Genomic DNA, 21,742 nt, shown 5'->3' on the forward strand with positions numbered 1-21,742 from the left:
CCAAAGAGACGCGAGAGAGAATTGGCTATCTAGAGAGATTTCTGTTTTCGAGTTCAGAATCTTCATGTTAGAAAACAAAAAACCGAGCACAACACAGCCAAAATACTACTAGGTGATTTTCACCATCGATTCTTCAGAACCTTACCTACATATAGAAATTTTCGTGGACGATTTTGACCACGGGAAACCCCAAAGAGACGCGAGAGAGAATTGGCCATCCAGAGAGATTTACTCTGAAAATCTACATCCATCACCACCCAAAGCTCCTTCAACTTCACCATCTTTGTTGCCTTACACCACCAAAATTACAACCTTATTCCACCTCCTAACACCCTCCAAATACCCACTCCAACCTCATCAAATCTCCTCAAACACCCTATACTCGTATACAAATACATCACTCATGTACTTTGCACTGTTTTGTAAACAACCCATTTACATGAAAATGAACTTTTTACTACTTATCAAATACCGGATTGATCATTGAACAAATATCGACCAGTCGCTCCAAGAGTCCCAATATCGACCAGTCCATTCAAAGAACAAATATCGACCGGTCGTTCCATGAGTCCAGTTCAGTTAATTTATTGACGAACCTACTTGATATATATTTATATACTTATATACTTTATTATAGCTTTATGTCATTTAAATATAGTCATTTATATTATTTATAGCTTTATGTTATTTAAATACAGTCATTTATATTATTTATAGCTTTACGTCATTTAAATACAGTCATTTATATTATTATAGCTTTCAGTCATTTATAGCTTTCATATTTATACTTATTCCGCAATTATTATTCTTTATATATATCTATATCTTATACCTTTAACTCATATATCTGTCACATAGTAACTGGTAGCCGAGCCTTTTGTTGTGGTAATCAGATTTTTATATTTCCAACAATCGGTATCTGAGCTGATATAAAAGGAATAATATCCAAGAATTGGTATCAGAGCTTGTGTGATTTACCTTGAAATTTTTGTCGAAAAACTTTTGGTTATAGCGTTTATAAACCTTCCATAAGTTTTTCTTTAAAATTTTTTCATTTTAATATCACTTGTTCGAAATCCTTTAAATATATATATATATATATATATATATATATATATATATATATATATATATATATATTCAAAAAAATTCAAAAAAAATGTCTTTGGCAAATTACTCCAACATGAACTCTGTGTCCATTGCAAATAGCTTAGGATCTGGTTCACGGGCACCCATACTTATTCCTGAAGAGTATAATTCGTGGTTTGGCCGTATGAATCTTCATCTTAACACTATAAATGAAGATATCTGGAAGTGTGTAGAAGGAACATATGTTACTCCAGAAAATATGGCTACTCTTGCTACGAATCAAGCCACTCAAACCGATATCATAAGAAAGTTGGAACTCCAAGCCAAAAAGGAACTTGTGTCTGGAATACCTCACAGTATTCTAAGTCAAATGGATGACATTATGATGTTAACCGCAAATCAAATTTGGGAAAATTTGGAAAATCGTTTTTGTGGAAATAAAAGAATTATCGGAAACAAAAGAACATCTGTTTTGAATGAATTCGATAATTTCAAAATGCTTTCATCAGAAACTATCCATGATGCTCATGATAGGTTCAATTTGATTATGGTTAAAATGAACAATTTGGGTATCAAAAAGACACAACACGAGATAAATCTCAAGTTTTTAAACAATCTTTTCGAAAGCTGGAAAATGGTTAAACTCATTATTCAGGGAAATCCAGCTATTCATACCGAATCTTTGTACAATTTGTATGGAGAACTTCAATCGTATGAATCCTCGATTGACCCACCAACCATTGCAGCTTTTGGAGGACCACTTGCTCTTGTGTCCACAACTTCTCAAAACCAAACACCTTACAATGATCAAAACTTTAATCATTTTAATCAGACTACATCTTTTCAAAACCAATCCTTCCAGTCTGGTTCAAATGATGAAGCAGATTATCAACAACTGTGTGCTTTGGTTGCAAACACAAATCTCCAGAGATTTATCCCAAATCATGGTCAATCAAATTTTAGACCAAATTTTCAAACAAGACCATCTTTTGGACAAAATAACTCAAGTTTTCAACCAAGACCGTCTTTTGGACAAAATAACTCAGGTTTTCAACCAAGACCTTACTTTGGACAAAATTCTCAAAGACCTTCTTTCCAAAATAACTCAAACCAAGGTTTTCAAAACCAGGGATTTCAAAACGATCCCAACTCAGGTCATAATCACAATCCAAACAACAGTTTTCAAAATCAAAACAGAGGTTTCCAAAATCAAAGTTACAACAATCAAAACAATGGTTTTCAAAACAACCAAAATTTTGGATTCCAACAAAACCATTCTCAACCTTCCCAACAAACCCAAACTCAAGCACCTGAAAGACTTCCGATTAAAAGTCAAAAGGATGACAGTGATGAAGAAGTGATCATTTGTCACAACTGCAAAGGAACAAATCACTATGCCAGAGAATGCCGAGCCAAAAACAAAACCAAAATCAAAGACTCAGCATACTATGCTCAAAGAGCCGATGAATTGAAGAAACTGGAAAACCAAGAAAAGCAAAAAGCATTGATGGCAATCCATGAACCAAGCGTAGAATACTGGCCAACATCTGATGACGAAGCTGATAATGAACAAGCACAATCAAACTTCTGCTTCGTAGCTGGTGTTGAAATACCTTCAAGAGCTCCAAACGTCATAGAACAGGTATGGTCTATGATCTCTGAACTTGGTTTTTCCAAAACAATTTTTGAGTCCCACATAACAAAAATTGAGACTAGTCTGGAAACTGATCTCAAAACATATCATGACACAATGGTCAATTATGATATTTGCAAATCTGAGTTACAAACCTTGCAACTCAAATTTGGAGAATCAACAAGAACTAAAAGCAAATTGGAAAGAGACGTTGAAAGAAAATTAGAAGATTATAATCATGTCTTGGAACAATTAAATCAGTCCCTAATTCAGAAAAGGGATTTGGAACTAAAAGATCAGTCAATCATTTCTTCTGAAACAAAAGATGTTTTAGAAATGGAAATCCTTCAGTTGAAACAAGACTTTCAAGAATCAACTGATAAATACAATATTCTAAATGAAAAACTGACTGATTCTTTAAAACAAATCAATTCTCTTAAAACCGAGAATAAAAGACTGATATGGAATATGGATTCTATCAAAGTTTCTAGAAAACTAAGTGATGATATTTTCACAAAGGCAAACACCTTAGGAATTGGAAAAATTGATACGAATTATAGACCAGGAATTGGAAGAGAATCCTTTGAAATTGAACAAGCAAAACAGGAAAACATGACGAATTGTGAAAACTTTGAATCTACTCTACCAGATCTTTTCACATCTCTTAATGAGGAAGATTCAGATGACGAAACAGTTATCAACTGTAGTCCAGATGATATTGCTTTCAGTGTTTCCAAAAAGTCTTTCAAAAGAGTTGTAAATTCTGAAACAAACTCTGCAAGTTCTTTAAGTCACCAAATCAAACATACCGATGGGACCACTAAACTCAAAAACTTTTTGAATTGAGAAAATTCCTCTTATGAGGATGGTAGTACTTCTATACCAACTGTTTTTCCTACAATGACTTCATCAATTGTTGGAAAAACTAGTTTGGGACAAAAATACTCCAAGAAACAACAAACAAGCAAAAAATCCATTCAAGTCACCAAAACCCCACTTATCATGCCAAACATTTTTGAAAACCAACCAAAGAAACCAGTTAAACCCTACGTCATACCTCATAAACAGGTTACCAAACAAAAACCAAAACCTTTTGAAAACCGCTTTCAAGATATCACTTTTAATCATTCAAGGAACTTTCAAAAACCATCACATCAGAAAGTTTCAAACCATCATCATCAAAAAGCTTTTCAAAACCGCCCATCACATCCCAGATATGAAGAAAACTTTTCAAACAAACCTTCACATCTAGGATATCTTTCACCAAATCACAGATCTTATCAACCCACAGGCTTTCAAAAACAAATCACATTTTGGGTAAACTTAATAGATCAAATCAAACCTCAACCATTCCATTGTCATAAACCAAACCATTACAATAATGTGAAGTCAAATGATAAAGGAAATTCATCAAGCAAAGCACCCAAAATAACAACTGACAAACCAGGACCCATTCAGATTTGGGTACCTAAACTTTCTGTCTGATTGTAGGTACTTAATGCTGGAGAACCCAATGATGATACATGGTATATTGATAGTGGCTGCTCCAAGCATATGACAGGAAACCGGAACTACTTACGTGATTTCAAACCTATACAAACCAATCAAGATGTTACCTTCGGAAACAACATGAAAGCAAAAATCAAAGGTTATGGAAACATAACAAATGGTAATTTTACCATAAAGAAAGTTGCCTTCGTCGATGACCTGAAACACAACCTCATTAGTGTTTCTCAACTGTGTGATAACAATCTTGAAGTTCTTTTCACCAAACAACGAAGCTTGATCATGGACGCCAAAACAAAAGATGTTATAGTTGATTCTGACCGTGCCGAAAATATGTATCCACTTGACATGGATCTTATCTACGGTAAACCCGATATATGTCTGCTATCTAAAGCCCCAAAAGATATTAGTTGGTTATGGCACCGTCGCCTTTCCCATCTAAACTTTGGGTACATCAACAAATTAATCGGCGATGATCTTGTTGGAGGGCTACCACTTCTGAAGCTTGATAACGAAACTCTTTGTGCCGCATGTGAAAAAGGAAAACTTTCCAGATCCACTCACAAAAGCATCTCAGAATCTAGTGTATCCGAACCACTAGAATTGTTGCACATAGACCTTTGTGGCCCTGCCAAAACCCAAACCATACAAGGGAAGAAGTACATTCTTGTTGTCGTTGATGGTTTCTCACGCTTTACTTGGGTCTTTTTCTTAAGACTAAAATCAGAAGCACCTGAAGAGATGATCAACTTCATCAAACAAATCGAGCTGAAGCTGAAACGACCTGTTCGAAGAATCCGAAGTGATAATGGTTTAGAGTTCAAAAACAATACTCTAGATTCATTTCTCAAAGACAAAGGAATTGAACATAACTTCTCAGCCCCATACACTCCACAACAGAACGGTGTTGTTGAAAGAAGGAACCGAACTCTATGTGAAGCTGCAAGATCAATGCTTATCTTTGCTGATCTGCCACAATACTTCTGGGCAGAAGCAATAGCCACAACTTGCTACACTCAAAATCGTTCCTTAATCCATACACATCTTCATTAAACACCATATGAAGTCATTAACAACCGAAAACCAAACATCAAATTTTTCCATATGTTTGGTTGTCGATGCTTCGTAAAGAACAATAAAGATCACCTTTCAAAATTTGAATCAAGGTCGGACGAAGGAATTTTCCTTGGTTACTCATTTTCTTCAGTTGCTTATAGAGTACTGAACAAACGTATCAGAGTAATTGAAGAAAGTACCGATGTTCATTTCGATGAATTTTATGTCAGGAAATTGGATCGTGAACATTTTGGTTCAAAAATGATTGAAAATATTTTTCAAAATCCAATTCAACAAACACCTTCTCCTGACATAGGCATTGAAATCGATCTTGATTTACTTTTTGAACAACCAAAAACTGCTTACAATTCTGAACTTCTAACTACTTTAATTGATCCTACAGGAACACCCAGTGAAGTTATTCCACAAACAAACCAAAATGATGCAGATCAATTCGAGGGGGAACCACCAACACATACTTCCTCTTTGGAACAAACACCAAATCCTCCTTTAAATGCCTAATCCCCAAATAGCCAAAACAACCCCAATGCATCATTTATGGGGGAACCTTCAAACCTATTCCAAGATGAAACTCCTGGAGAAGAACAATGGGATACTGAAACTCCAATTATTATAGCGGAAGAGAATCGCTTAATAAAGTGGACCAGAAATCATCCAACTGACCAAATCATCGGAGATCCCAACTTAGCCATTCAGACTAGAGCCGCATCCACAAATGAATGTTTATTTGGAGCCTTTTTATCCACGAATGAACCCAAAACCATACATTCTGCTATAAAACATCCAGACTGGGTAAAAGCTATGCAAGAAAAGCTAGCAGAATTTGAAAGAAACGACGTATGGAATCTTGTTCCTACTCCACCCAATGTTACTGTTATAGGTTCAAGATGGGTATACAGAAACAAGACTGACGATCAAGGAATCATTTGTCGAAACAAGGCACGTCTTGTAGTCAAAGGATATTCACAACAAGAAGGAATCGACTACGATGAAATGTATGCCCCAGTTGCTCGAATTGAAGCAATTCGTATCTTTCTTGCATATGCTGCGCATAAGAACTTCAAAGTATTCCAAATGGATGTTAAATGTGCATTCCTACATGGAGAGATAGATCGCGAAGTATACATCCAACAACCACCAAGTTTTGAAGATCCCAAATTTCCAAATCACAGCTTTAAATTACAGAAAGCTGTCTATGGCTTGAAACAAGCACCCCGAGCCTGGTATGCCACGTTGTCAACCTTTCTCGAAGAATCAGGTTTTAAAAGAGGTTCAATCGATCAAACCCTCTTTCGTAAAATATTTAATAAACATCTGTTAATCGTACAAATATATGTTGATGACATTATTTTCGGTTCTACTGATGAATCTTTAATTGTTAAGTTTGCAGATCTAATGAAGAGCAAATTCGAAATGAGCATGATTGGGGAGATGACTACAGTTCTCGGACTTCAAATCAAACAGTCAACTGATGGCATTTTCATCAACCAAGAGAATTATGTCAAAAACCTACTCACTCGCTTTTCAATGGACAAATCAAATACCGCAAAAACTCCAATGGCTTTTGGATACAAAATCGATGCAGACTTAAATGGGAAACCCGTTGACCAGAAGAGATATCGTGGAATGATTGGATCACTCTTATACCTTATTGCCAGCAGACCTGACATCATGTTTTCTACATGTGTGTGTGCTAGATACCAAGCAAATCCTATGGAATCCCATGTAGTTGCTGTGAAACGTATCATCAAATACCTTAAAGGAACTCCCAAACTCGGCCTTTGGTATCCAGCTAAATCCGATTTTCAGCTAAACGCTTTCACCGACTCAGACTACGGAGGATGCAAGCTAGATAGAAAGAGTACATCTGGTAGCTGTCAATTCTTAGGAGGTAGACTAGTGAGTTGGACTTCAAAGAAACAGACTTGTGTATCCACATCAACAGTAGAAGCTGAATATGTCGCTGCCGCCAGCTGTTGCTCACAAGTTATATGGATGCAAACTCAACTGCATGACTATGGCTTCAAAATCTCACAAATTCCCATATTTTGCGACTCAACCAGTGCAATTGCCATTTCTCACAATCCCGTTCACCATTCCATGACAAAGCACATCGACATTCGATATCACTTTATCAAAGACAACATTCAAAAGGGTCATATCGAACTACACTTCATCAACTCCGAAGATCAAATTGCCGATGTCTTCACTAAGGCTCTCGATAAAACAAAGTTTCAATACTTCCTAGGCCGTCTAGGAATGTTAAATCCAGATAACATCCATCCTTAAACTTTTAACTTTTGTTTGTACAAAAGTGTGTTTACTTTCATTCAAAAGAAAATTCAAAAACATTTGAAAATTGCTTTCTTTTTCAAAAATACCAAAAAAATTCAGATAACCAATATTTCCAAAAACATTCAGAAAAATAAATCTTCAAAAATAGAATAAAATACTTGCCATAATAAGCTTTTATAGAACCTTGTGATTAATCGTCTTTTGACTTAATTTTTAGATGCTTATGCTCGATGAAGATTTTAAGTCATATTGATTCTCAATTGGAGTGAAGGTTCAAATCTCCTACTTTTCATAATGTATATAACTTTATTTCCTTCGATTTTATTTCATTATTGATGATTTTAAACAATCAAGGGACATAAGGTTAGGAGGTTCAGATGAAAACAAAAACCCATGTGAGAATTCGTGCCTCGTCAATCTATATCACTGTGGAATTCATTTCTTGTGAGATTAGGTGTGTCACTATTGCTTATAAGGTATATCCGATTATACCTTGTCACAGTCTCATTTTTTCTTAGATATCAAAATGACCAGGGACGATACATTCATTTCTTATATAATAGACAAACTGTCTTTTATGCCACCAATCCCCACCTAGATATAAGCCAACCAAAAATGAACTCTTGAGATCCCGTGATCCATCAACAAGAAAAGACGAAACAAAAAGGATTTCAACAATCACTTATCAAAGATAAACAAAGATCTATCCACATCTAATCTTCAAAGATGAATCAAGATAAAGACGAATCAACAAGAAAGCCATATCATTCACTGAAGAAATACCAAACAAAACCAAAAAAACTCTACATTTGGTATTTTCAAACAAAGTTTCAACCAAATGGTTATTTCAAAACAATCATCAAAAGATCCATTGATTTGTTTTTAACCATTTTTCACAAAAAGGGATATCTTAATCCCGCAAGATAGATACTCTCAAAAATCCAAATTTTCTCAAAATGTAGCAAATTCTCGATGCTAAAACAAAATATATTTTTACAAAAAATCGATATTGATCAACAAAAAGGATACCATCAAGGAAGAGCTGCAACAACAATGGACTTCCCGGGATACTGTAGCCTTCATCAATGAAAGTTCTTAGTTGCAAACTGCACTATGAAAATTGCTAAACCCCTCTACATGTATTTCCCGACGGAGAGAGAGTGAAAGTTAATGGCATGAATGAAGAAACCCGCTGAGTAATGCCGAAACCAGTCTTATGTGATTGATTATCTAATAATGATACTAAGTGACTTTCAGGAAAAGCATAGCTGAACACCTCCAATATGAGTGTGAGTCGTCAGAGAGAGATATCACTCATTTTTAGTGATCATTAACCTGTTCTGCTGCCAGAACAACCAGACACTCAAGTGAAGTGTGAGCTATACCTATGAGCGTTCATCTGAATCGACCTGTTAGACCACTTGTCGTCATTAATAATGCTATAAAATCTTAGGAAATTTCTTTAGATACATATATGGCTACCCTTTGATAACCGAACCCAAGACTTTAATTCGGAAACAAATTTCTGAAAATCTTTTACATAAGATATGTTAAACAAAGTCACAAACGTTCAAAATAATCACTATGTTTTATATATCTTATCTATTGACAAATCTTTTATCTCGAATCTTCAAAAGTTCAAAAATGTCAACATGATTATATCATATCTGTCTTTATTTCAGCAATGATCACATAGGGGGAAATTGTTGAAAACGTTTTTATATGTGACCATCACTGAAACAAAATGAACTGTTTTTATACAATCTAACAAATATTATCAGTTATTTCAGGTTGCATGAATGCGTGATCAAACGGAAAATACGAAAACACGCGAATGACCGAAAACGCAGAGACGAGAAAATTAGTTGTGTGACTAAACAGTTTCAACAATATATATATATATATATATATATATATATATATAGATATATATATATATATATATATATATATATACAAGTATATATATGTATTATATGTATATTTATGTATTATATATGTATATATGTATTATGTATATATATGTTGTATATGGAAAAGTCAAACAATTGGAAAAGTCAACAAAGAAGTGTCAATAAGTCAAGGAAATGAAGTTGCGAATGAATACCCCACGTTTTTGCCTCCTACTCTACATCAACTTGCAGCCAACTCTCCATATACTCAAGTGCACTAGAAGATATTTGTTTCATGCATATATGTATACATGAGTTTGTGTATGTAAGGGTGTGTGTTCATTTGTAATATTGTAACACTTCCTACAAACTACAAACACTCCCAAGAACATCACCAATCTTCATCTTCTTAAGGAACAAAGACAAATCCCTGGAGCTAAATGAAGAACACCAAGATCAAACAAGAAGCTAAGTGAAGAACACCAAGATCATCAACAATGAAATGAAGAACACCATCAATCATCTTCATCTTCTTCATTGAAACTAAAGGTTTTTCATCTTCATTATCTTTGTTCATCACACCATTTACCACCAAAAAACTCTCTTATATTAACCTCCTTCCAACCTCAAAATAATCTGCAAACACCCTCCAAATACCCTCCTTAAACCTCCTCCAAAAACCCTTTCAAATCACCACAGCCATCACCACCTTGCTGTTTTTCGACATCAGAATCTTCAAGTCAAAAACGAAGAAAACTGGGCTCGTTACAAACACAAAAAGACTAGGGAGATTTTCACCATCAATTCTTCAGGACATTACCTACATCTAGAAATTTTCGTGGACGATTTTGACCACGGGAAACCCCAAAGAGACGCGAGAGAGAATTGGCTATCCAGAGAGATTTCTGTTTTCAAGTTCAGAATCTTCATGTTAGAAAACAAAAAACCGAGCACAACACAGCCAAAATACTACTAGAGAGATTTTCACCATCAATTCTTCAGAACCTTACCTACATATAGAAATTTTCGTGGACGATTTTGACCACGGGAAACCCCAAAGAGACGCGAGAGAGAATGGGCTATCCAGAGAGATTTACTCCGAAAATCTACATCCATCACCACCCAAAGCTCCTTCAACTTCACCATCTTTGTTGCCTTACACCACCAAAATTACAACCTTATTCCACCTCCTAACACCCTCCAAATACCCACTCCAACCTCATCAAATCTCCTCAAACACCCTATACTCGTATACAAATACATCACTCGTGAACTTTGCACTGTTTTGTAAACAACCCATTTACATGAAAATGAACTTTTTACTACTTATCAAATACCGGATTGATCATTGAACAAATATCGACCAGTCGCTCCAAGAGTCCCAATATCGACCAGTCCATTCAAAGAACAAATATCGACCGGTCGTTCCATGAGTCCAGTTCAGTTAATTTATTGACGAACCTACTTGATATATATTTATATACTTATATACTTTATTATAGCTTTATGTCATTTAAATATAGTCATTTATATTATTTATAACTTTATGTTATTTAAATACAGTCATTTATATTATTTATAGCTTTACGTCATTTAAATACAGTCATTTATATTATTATAGCTTTCAGTCATTTATAGCTTTCATATTTATACTTATTCCGCAATTATTATTCTTTATATATATCTATATCTTATACCTTTAACTCATATATCTGTCACACAGTAACTGGTAGCCGAGCCTTTTGTTGTGGTAATCAGATTTTTATATTTCCAACAATCAGTATCTGAGCTGATATAAAAGGAATAATATCCAACAGAATTCTGCATGTTTAACTCCTTCGTATCCAAAGTTGAACCAAAGACAGTTAACACTGCTCTTGATCACTCCGATTGGGTTCAAGCTATGCAAGACGAACTGAATGAATTTGAAAGAAACAAAGTTTGGCGACTCATTCCAACTCCTCCAGATGCCTCGGTTGTTGGTCTCAAATGGGTCTTCAGGAACAAAATGGACAAGGAAGGGAACGTGATACGAAACAAAGCACGTCTGATAGTGAAAGGATACTGTCAGGAGGAAGGAATTGACTATGAAGAGACTTTTGCTCCTGTAGCTAGGCTGGAATCAGTTAGAATATTTCTCGCCTATGCTGCACACAAAAACTTTGAGGTCTACCAAATGGACATCAAGTGTGCATTTCTCAATGGAGAACTCGAAGAAACTGTGTACGTGGAGCAATCTCCTGGATTCGTGAATGAAAGGTATCCTAATCATTGTTACATTTTGGACAAAGCCGTGTATGGACTGAAACAAGCTCCGAGAGCCTGGTATGAAACGCTGACAAAGTTTTTAAAGATGTCCAAATTCAAACAAGGTTCGGTTGACCCAACCTTCTTTCGTAAGTAGGAAGGTAACCACCTTATGATTGTTGAAATTTACGTCGATGATATCATCTTTGGCTCAACGAATCCTAGCTTAACAGCTGAATTCAGAAAGCTGATGGAGACTAAATTTGAAATGAGCTCAATGGGTCCTATTAACTTTTTCCTTGGTTTAAATATTAGACAGGGACCCGAAGGCATCTTTATTAATCAGGAAGCTTACACGAAGACTCTCCTTGCAAAATTTGGCATGATGGGAGATTCAAAAGTCAAAGTTCCAATGGCGTTCGGCACCAAGCTCACTCCATCCTTGGATAAACCGGCAGTTGATATCACGCTTTATCGCCATATGATCGGCTCTCTGATGTATCTTACTGCTAGCAGGCCTGACATAATGTTCTCTGTTTGTTACTGTGCTAGATTTCAGGCCAACCCACGCGAACCTCACATGCTTGCAGTGAAGAACATTCTACGTTATCTCAAGCGAACTACCTCTTTAGGTCTATGGTATCCTTCCAACTCAGGCTTCTTCTTTCAAGCCTACTCAGATGCAGACCTTGGAGGTTGTGGACTAGACAGGAAAAGCACCACTGGAGGCTGCCAATTCCTTGACGGGAAGTTGGTTAGCTGGCAATCAAAGAAGCAAACGTGTGTGTCCTTGTCTACAACTGAAGCATAATACATTGCCGCTGCATCCTGTACCTCTCAAGTGATTTGGATCCAGAGTCAACTCCGAGATTATGGACTCAATATGAAAAAGATCCCAGTATATTGTGACTCTGAAATTGCAATTAGGATCTGTCATAACCCAGTGCAACACTCTAAGACTAAGCACATAGCACTGAGGTATCACTTCATCAAAGATCATGTGGAAGATGGAAACGTTGAAATTCACTTTGTTAGAACCACTGATCAACTGGCTGATGTCTTTACCAAAGCTCTTCCTGAAGCGTCGTTCAACAAAATTTTACAAGGGCTAGGTATGATGGAATTAGAGTCAGTACCTCAAACTACCTCTCAAACTCACAAGTAAGAAGCGAAATAGACCGAACGTTCGGGTTCGCTTATCAATTAAAGGTGGTTTTCTTGGTTGTAAATTTCATGTATAATTGTTTCTATTTCATTTCTTTTATTGTCAAAAGTATTTCCTTTCTGAAAATCTAATTTCTTCAGTAACCGAAATAGACCGAACGCTTGGGTTCGGTTTTCCAAAACTTTTCAAAACCGAAACCAACCAAAGGTTGGGGTTCGGTTTTCCAAAATTTTTCAAAACCGAAACCAACCGAACGCTCGGGTTCGGTTTTCCAAAATTTTTCAAAACCGAAACCAACCGAACGCTCGGGTTCGTTTTCCAAAATTTTTCAAAACCGAAACCAACCGAACGCTCGGGTTCGGTTTTCCAAAATTTTTCAAAACCGAAACCAACCGAACGCTCGGGTTCATTTTTCCAAAAGTTTTCAAAACCGAAACCAACCGAACGCTCGGGTTCAGTTTTCCAAAATTTTTCAAAACCGAAACCAACAGAATGCTCGGATTCGGTTTTTCAAAATTTTTCACAATCGAAATCAACCGAACGCTTGGGTTCGGTTCCAAAGTTTTTTTTTTCTTCCAAAGTTTTTTTTCTTCTTTTCCCTTTTATTTTCTTTCTCAATCTTATTATTTTTATTTATTTTTTTAATATATCAAAAATTCCAAAAATATTTCTTTTATTCTAATATCAAAAACTCCAAAAATATTTTGTTCTTTATTTGCTTTTTGTCTTTAATTTTATTTTATTTTATATGTGTGGTTGTTAATGGGGAAATTGTTGAATTAGTTAAGTGTCCCTAGAAGCATGCTGCTGTATGTGCCCAAAGCCTCATCAGATTCTGAATAATAGCCTTAATGACTTGGTATACACAAATCTTGTCTTCCCAATTAGGTTATCACATTTATTTTAATCATGAGCTACCTAACTCTCTTCTCACATGAGATAAGAGTTGTCTGCTTGGTCCTACTTTTCGCAGCAGAGGTACTTTGATTTCTTACACCATCTCTATTACATTTCTCCATTAAATTCGTTTCACAAACGTAACCCTTGAGACTCTCAGAAATTACCACTGAGGTTTATGGTTGCTCAAAAACTGCGTTTGTGATCTTAGTTTCGTGCCACTATGAGCTGAGTGAAACCCAAAATTCATTACCAAATCTGTATTGACGGTGAACAATTAATTTGCTCTAGTTTTCACCCATGAATTGACGGACGTATCTTCATGAAATCTCAAAATTTTCTTTTGTGTGGTTCCTATGAAATTGTTAAAAACCATAACATTTCTTCCCTTGGGATCCATTTTTTAATTTTTATTGAGATTTTATATTTCTCCCAGTCACTCTAAACTTATTACCAACCTACTTGTTCAACAGACTACACTGGTCTCACAAGTACTTTGTTCACTTTCTATCTTATTTCAAGATTAACACTGTTGAATCAAAGCAATAGCCACCCTAAGAAGCCTAATTAAAAGAAGCCTTTCAACACTTCTTAATAAGTGTTTGATCGTTATTCAACGGGAAACCACACTCACACTTTAAGGTCTCTCTTGACTTTGAAGGAAGAGATTCGTGTCCGGGATCCTTTGTTTCGTGTCTTTGTTGACATCACAATTTTTCCTAAAAAGAATTGCTTTATTTCTTTTCTTTTACACCCTAAGCACGAAAATCTTTGATTTTCCAAAATTCTGGTTCTAATAATTACAGGCTTTTTCATTGGATTGGTGATTACTTATAAGCTGTGGTCAATTTTTATCCACGTGGGCGTATTATGCAAAAGATGCCGTTACACTTTAAAGGGATAAGATGAAGAGTTGATGACACAGGCGGGAGTTTCATTGATTTGATTTCAAATGGCAGAACAGGGAACGCGTGCGAATTTGAAACGTCTAATCTCTAACTGACGTCGCAGACGTGTGTGCAAATTTGAAACGATTCTTCTCTGGCGCAGAAAGGGCGCGTGTGAATTTGAAACGGTTTATCAGAAACGGTGCTTGATGGGAGGCGTGTTCTTCGGAATCTGACACTCTCTCTCATGCGTGATCATCGGTTACCCTAACTGTCATGCATCAGTCACACTCCGGAAAACTCTTGGTATTTCGATAGAAGATTTGGGAAGATCTTTCTCTCTCCTTCAACCCCAGTATAAAAGGCGACATCATGTACCATTTACCTCTTTACTGCAATCAAATTTCCTAGAGCGCAATAATTCCTTGAACCCTAACTGTTCATCATCTTCTTCCCTCTCTTCAACAATGGCAGATTCATCCTCTGTTCACGCCACTTCTCACATCCTGCCCATTTGCCCTCAACAATGCCTCATTATCGATTTAACCCCTCAGGCCTATGATTCCTACATGTTCCCAATCATCGAGTGTTTGAAGTATTCGCCGATTGCACCTGCACTTTCAAGGGCAGAATCAGTACCAACAGAGTTCCTGTCGCAGGTCTACGCGACGGCTAATTACGACAAAGTCGTTGACAGGATCTTCTTCGAAGTTTCTCATCACAAAGCATCCATCTCCAAGCAACGATTTTGCTCATTGCTAGGGTTTGAAGCTGATCCAACGAGGGTTAATCCAGAGACAATTCCAATGAGGCACCTCTTCAACATGTTCTACAATATGGGGTATACGGAGACGCTTACTTCCATCGCCAAGTTCAAGAAGTCGTGCTTGCCGCCACAGTGGAACGAGATGTTCACTGTGCTATTCAAAGGTCTCTCTGAAAGAAGCTCTGGTTCAGATGGCTCCAGTCGACTGTTCCTGTCCATCTTGTACGGTGTCTACAACAGCATTAATGTCGATTATGGGTTTGTTCTCTGGCAACAACTCATCCAGAGTTTATCTTCTTCTTCACGGCATTTAGAGGTGTCGTATGCTAGGTTTTGGACTCTAATTATGAAGTGGGTGATGGATACGTACAATGTCCCCACTGTCGCCGGCGCACCGATGTCTTCGATTGGTACATTCCACACCACGAAGATCATCGTCTCAAATGCTTCCAAATTCCCATTCAATGATTCCATTCCGGAAACCATGTTCGCTGACGTTCCAGCTGACAGCAGGATCATTTGGACCTACAAAGAGTTCAAGCGGTCTGGTCCCATGGAACTCACACCGGAGATGTTAAAGTCGATTCATGAAGCCGACAAGCCTGCTTCAAGAGGCAAGAAGGCTGACAAAGGGAAACAGGTGGCGAAAGGGGCTAAAGTCCCTTCTCCTAAGAAGAGGAAACCCACTAAAGCTGCTCCATCTCCGCAGCCTAAGAGGCGAAAAACACAACCCAGGAGAAAGTTGATTATTGCTTCCTCCTCCAGTGAGACAGAGGGTGAGAGTTCGGATTCTGACGACTCTCCAAGAGGCAACACTCCACCAAGATCTCCTACCCCTGAGATTCCAAACCCTCCTTCTCCAATTCCCTCTCCTCCCAGAACTATTCCTACTTCCATTCCCACCATAAACCCTTTTACCCAAACTTCAATGCCTATGCCACCACCAAATTTCACAGAAGCAACCACAACATCCACTGCAAATGTTAGAGCCAACGTATCTGATACGGGGGTTCATACTGATGCAACCGAACCTCCACCCGCAACCGAAACTACTCAAGCACCCGAACCTACCCCTTCACCTACACCTGAAACATCTCAACCCGAACCTACCCATACCACTGAGCCTCCAGCTTCACCACTACCACCATCTCCCGGTCACGCCTCTGAGGGAGAAGACACATTCCTTGGCGGGGAAGACATGACCTTTGATTCGGTCTATTTTAGTCCGTTTCAAGTGCAGAGCGACGATGATGATGATGCTCCGGTCACAAAGAAGCATCTTAAGGAGCTACATGACAAGTTTGACTTGCTCATTGCTTCTTCTTCCACCTCTCAATCATCCCTCTCTGAAGCTGCTCTTCAGAAGATTGTTGATGCCTTCTCAAGGGCTCAGCAGGATTCTGTCGCTTCCGCCACCGCCGCCATCGATGCCTCCACTAAAGCCTGTGAGGTTGCGACCGAAAAAGTCGATAAACTATTCTCTGATGCCTCTACACTGTTACAGTCTTTACAGGAGAGTGCAACTGCCACCAAGACTACGTTGGAACCAATTGTTCAACAGTTGGCCACGTTTGTCTCCACGGAGTTGAAGTCCTTTGCCACACTTCGTCAATCGCTCACTGACGACAACTCAGCCCTCTGTGCTTCCACTGACGAGCGCCTCTCTAAACTTCAAAAGGATTTGGCCGCTGAGAACTCGTTAATGGATGTCTTGGCGAAGAAAACCACTGCCCTAAAGGTCAAGAGTGCTCAACTTTCTCACTCTCAACAACAGATTGACACTCTTCGGTCCGAACGGGAGGTTATTAAATCGTGTGTTTTGGATGTACACTCAGCCATCTCCAACATGCTCGAAGCGCACGATCCGATCCTTAACCACTCTGTGAGGCGTACCCTTGTAGAGAAGCTCGCTCCTGCCCTGGATCTCTTAAGTAAAATTGAAGGGCTACCCGATTTCGTGTCCAATCCGAAACAAGGGGAAGAAAAGGAGTCTGGATCTCAACCACCTCATTCCTCAAAGGCAACTCACACAACCGAACCTCCTCATGTAGGCCAAGCCTCTGGTTCGGGTGTGAAGGATAAAGGCAAGAAACTTGCTGATGAAGAAGAGGAAGAAGATCAAGAAACCATTGCTGACTTGTTGCAACGTAAAAGTCGACGCAACGTGTCTCATGATAGTGCTCGTGTTGCTAAAGAAGCTGAAGAAGCAGAGCGAAAGCATAAAGAAGCACACGACCTTCACGAGAGTAGGAAGACTCTTTTTCCTGCTTGGACTCTCGAGAGGATGATAAAGGAGGTAATTGACACTCCTAGCATCTTGTGGCTGGAACCAGTTATCTCGTTTGACTGTTCCAACACTGTCGACTCTCAGTTCGACATGCCACTGACCCGAAAGGCGTTCATCTTTCACGCCTTCTCCAATGTTGCCGAGTTCCCTCATCCTCATCCGGAGGTTGATCGGGACTTGATTGATTTTTATCTGAAGGCTGCTCATCCTCAATACCAAACCTGGAGCGCTCAGAAGATCATCAACGTTCGGGTCTTGAAGCCACAAACTGAAGGAAAGTTTATCAACGTTCGGTTCAAGGTGCTCAGGGGATCTGCAAAAATCGAACATGGCATCTCATTAGCAGATCTACCGAACCTCAATCCCCATGACTGGATCATCTTGCACAACATCCTGCTGACCAACGAAGCTGAATATGGTCCGATCATTGACCATCTCAAGAGGATGCTGGTGTGCTACATCATGGAGGTTGCTCTAATGGATCAGGAGATTGCAAGTGTCTTCAAGAAGAAACCAATGATCTCTCCTGTTGGCTCGGCCAGTGATCTGAACCAGATGCAGATGGGCAAAATCGACTCGAGGCGAAACTCAGTCATGTTCACAAGGAATGAAGGATAGAAATGTCTCTTTGCCTTAGCCGACAAACATCTGTATACCACTGCTTGTCTAGAGCATGTGCTGGGGATCATCCATAGATGCAAAGATAATACAGCGGATGATATCAAGTATTTTGACGATATGATACAATGGTACATTCGGTCCAGACAGACAATCCTGGCGCTTATCTCACGTTTGTTTGATACTGTAAAGAAGAAGGTTCCCGCTGCTGGCCCAAGCAAGAAGAAGAAGTGATCTCGCTCCAACTTGACGCAAAGGGGGAGATTGTTGGGTAGCGGATTTATTTTGTATTGCGTCCATTGGGCTCGACTATTAGTCCAAGTTTTGTTACTCCGGTTTGGGCCTGTCCAACCGAGAGCTGATAGGGTTTAATATAAATTAATGTGCTTGCATGCATATTAGGTTAACGATTGATAGGAATGATAGACAGCGATTACGATAGATCACAGATTATTTCTTCATCGTTCTTTTAAACCCTAATTCCTTTACAGTAGAAGTTCTTTATCGAGCTCTGCTGAGGATTGTTGATTAATCATTCAACATCTTTGATCCACTCTTGTGTTCTTGCTGTTTACTTGTTTATTATTTTACCTGTTTTAAAGATCTAAATGATCTTCAAGTTAGTTTTTAACTTATCAATATGGTATAAATGATAATTTTATTTTTCAAGCAAATATAATACAAATCATTTTATCTAGCTCTATCCTATAAGCTAGGTCCTTTTGAGGCTAGCTCAAACTTAGTGCCACCTGACAACGCCAAGATTCCTCCAAGGAATTTTATATCTTGATCTCTTTCAATATATATATATATATATATATATATATATATATATATATATATATATATATATATATATAGACACACACACACATAAAGATATAAAACTTTTAACATTCATCTTTTATCTATCTTTATATATTTTACATTCCAAAAGTATATATTGTCATTGCTAACTCTTTATTCATAGAGATACATTCGGACTCAAGGTAAAAAAGTCTGGAATGGTTAGAATGTAATTTCTCATGATTAAGTATGTCTCATTCATACAAGATTAGGAATATCACTATAGCTCCTACTATTTCTTAGTAAACACAAATGTTATCTTCATTTTGATATAAAAGTAAACCTTGTATTCATATATTGAAATAATGATTCCAACCTCCAGGTACTTTCTTTATATCTACAAGTGGATCTTAGGCTTTAAACATTTTGTTAGGATAACTAGGATTTACAAAACCTCTAAGATAATCTATATAGATATCTTCAAGTGGATGTTTATTAAGAAAATTGGTCTTTTTTGAAATCTATTTTGCTATATCTCATACTAAAAATATGTAGTTATAGGAAATAATATTCCTGTTGATCTAATCATAGTTACTTATGAAAAGGGGTTGTTTTAGTCAATGCCATGAGTATGATAATATCCTTTTATAGCAATACTTGCTTTCAATGTGTACAATTATCCATGTAATGTATTCTTTCTAGAAGAATTACTTGGTCCTTGTAGCCTTGTTATAGAGATTAAGTTTAATCAAGCCCATACTTGATTATTATACATAGATTTGATCTCATGTTCATGATCTAAGTCATTTATTAGATTCGAGATCTGATATAGCATTTTGGTAGTTGATGGATTTGCCTGAAACCGCCAAGAAGAGCATATTAATGAGAATTCCATATTTTTCAAGTCATAGATGATTTCTACCATTAATGCGAAACATTTGTGTTTGTGAATAACTATTATTCAAGTTTAAAAATCACTTGTTCACACTAGTGCCAACTTTTACTACCCTAATCCTCTTAACCGAGTAACTTCCATCCTCTGGCTTTCTCCAGTAGGTTGCCTTTGGAGGCAATGGTTCTTGAGTTGCTTCAAGTTTCATGTGCCTGCCACTTGCTTTGTCGTTAAAAGCTTGCTTTCTACTAACTTAGCATTCAGAAGAATAAGTGAACTTATTCTTGGTGGGTTTGCATATAATAATCTAAGCCACATTTAGAGTATTATACAAATATTTATTTAATATATTTTGGGTTTAGACGCTTTAGTCCAACATAGGCTTCAAATCCAAAAAACATTAACTAAGATAGGGATGGAGCCTTTCCATACAAAAACTTATAAATAAAATGTTTTATCTACTTCTTATTTAGTATTTGTACTCAAACTACAATTGATAGTTATTAAAGAATAATTCCAAAGAATAAATGAAGATAATTTCCACCTATTATAAAGTAAACCATATCAAGTAAGATTTGATTCATCCTTTATTATCAATAAGGCTTTAGATGATTCTTACCGGTTTGTATCTCAACTTTATATTTTAAACCTTCATCAAAGATTTGAAAATTATGTTTTAACATGTAAAATATAATTTATAACTACTATAGTTGTTAGTAAAGTTTATTACGTATCTTCTGCTAAATTTTAGACATTCATTAGAAAGGAATCATACATCACAGTGTATAGATCGTTAATAATTTATTTTCTTTACAACTTAGTAAAAATATCACTAGGAATCTTTTCTATATAAATAGGATTTTTATATGTAAAATAAATTATCTTATTTTCCTTCAAAGATCCCTTTCTTGAAATTCAAATATGTGAATGTCATTTATACAATAAAGATAACAATGTCTTCGATACTACTGATTCAAAAAAAGTTTAAGTCAAAAGTACTTTGCATATAGAACTTGTTATTTATAAAATATTGATATTTACTTTATAATTCTTATTAGGAGATTGAGTCTCATAAAAGTGATTTTAATCATTTCTTAAAATGAAGGTGGTCGTTATGAAAAATGATTTAAGTAAATAATCAATCATCGTAAATTAATTGAGACATATATATATATATATATATATATATATATATATATATATATATATATATATATTCCAAAACAAATATTGTTTTACAATACAACTACATTATGTTCTAAGCATAACTAATAAACTAAACTCTAAGAGTGTAGTTCCAACTTGATTGTGTGCTCAGCTGGTTACTCTTCTGTAAATATCTGCAAGCCATTTACAAATACTAGATTAACATTTAAGTGTGAAGTAATTCAATGCTACATGAAAATTATAAGTTCTATCTAGTAGATACTTGGAGTATTAGTCTCTTCCAGACTTTCTTTCCAGATAAGAGGAGCAATTCTTCTTCCAGTGTTCGGTTTCTCCATAATAGAAACAAGATCCATCAATGTGGGCCTTAATGGATTTCTTAGGCTTAAAGGTGTTCAGTCCATAAAACATGGGCCTCTTAGATCACACAAAGTGACTCTTTTAAGCATTGTACTATTCCATTGTTTGAACTCATTTAAAACAAAAATATCACGATATTTTTTGGAATATTGTTTAACCTGTTATATCATCAACTATA

General features: G+C 36.7%; 1 protein-coding gene across 1 annotated transcript; it reads left to right on the forward strand.

Moving 5' to 3' along the window:
* Nucleotides 1–1,159: 1,159 nt before the first annotated feature.
* Nucleotides 1,160–5,806, forward strand: LOC145061048 (uncharacterized). The gene is made up of 5 exons (XM_079008417.1): nucleotides 1,160–2,036; nucleotides 2,472–2,731; nucleotides 2,984–3,478; nucleotides 4,214–5,030; nucleotides 5,436–5,806. The coding sequence occupies exons 1-5, from the start codon at nucleotides 1,160–1,162 to the stop codon at nucleotides 5,804–5,806; spliced, it is 2,820 nt and encodes a 939-aa protein (XP_078864543.1).
* Nucleotides 5,807–21,742: the final 15,936 nt, after the last annotated feature.

Source organism: Lactuca serriola, chromosome 1, assembly GCF_051521515.1.
Source record: "Lactuca serriola cultivar US96UC23 chromosome 1, Lser_US96UC23_V15, whole genome shotgun sequence".
Classification (NCBI taxonomy): Eukaryota; Viridiplantae; Streptophyta; class Magnoliopsida; order Asterales; family Asteraceae; genus Lactuca; species Lactuca serriola.

Excerpts from the sequence above, each read along its gene's own strand:
- LOC145061048 (XM_079008417.1), top strand. The coding sequence starts at position 1,160 with ATGTCTTTGGCAAATTACTCCAACATGAACTCTGTGTCCATTGCAAAT. Across the intron at positions 2,732-2,983 it reads CTCCAAACGTCATAGAACAG|TCCCTAATTCAGAAAAGGGA; the intron begins GTATGGTCTATG and ends CAATTAAATCAG. Across the intron at positions 3,479-4,213 it reads AAAAGTCTTTCAAAAGAGTT|GTACTTAATGCTGGAGAACC; the intron begins GTAAATTCTGAA and ends GTCTGATTGTAG.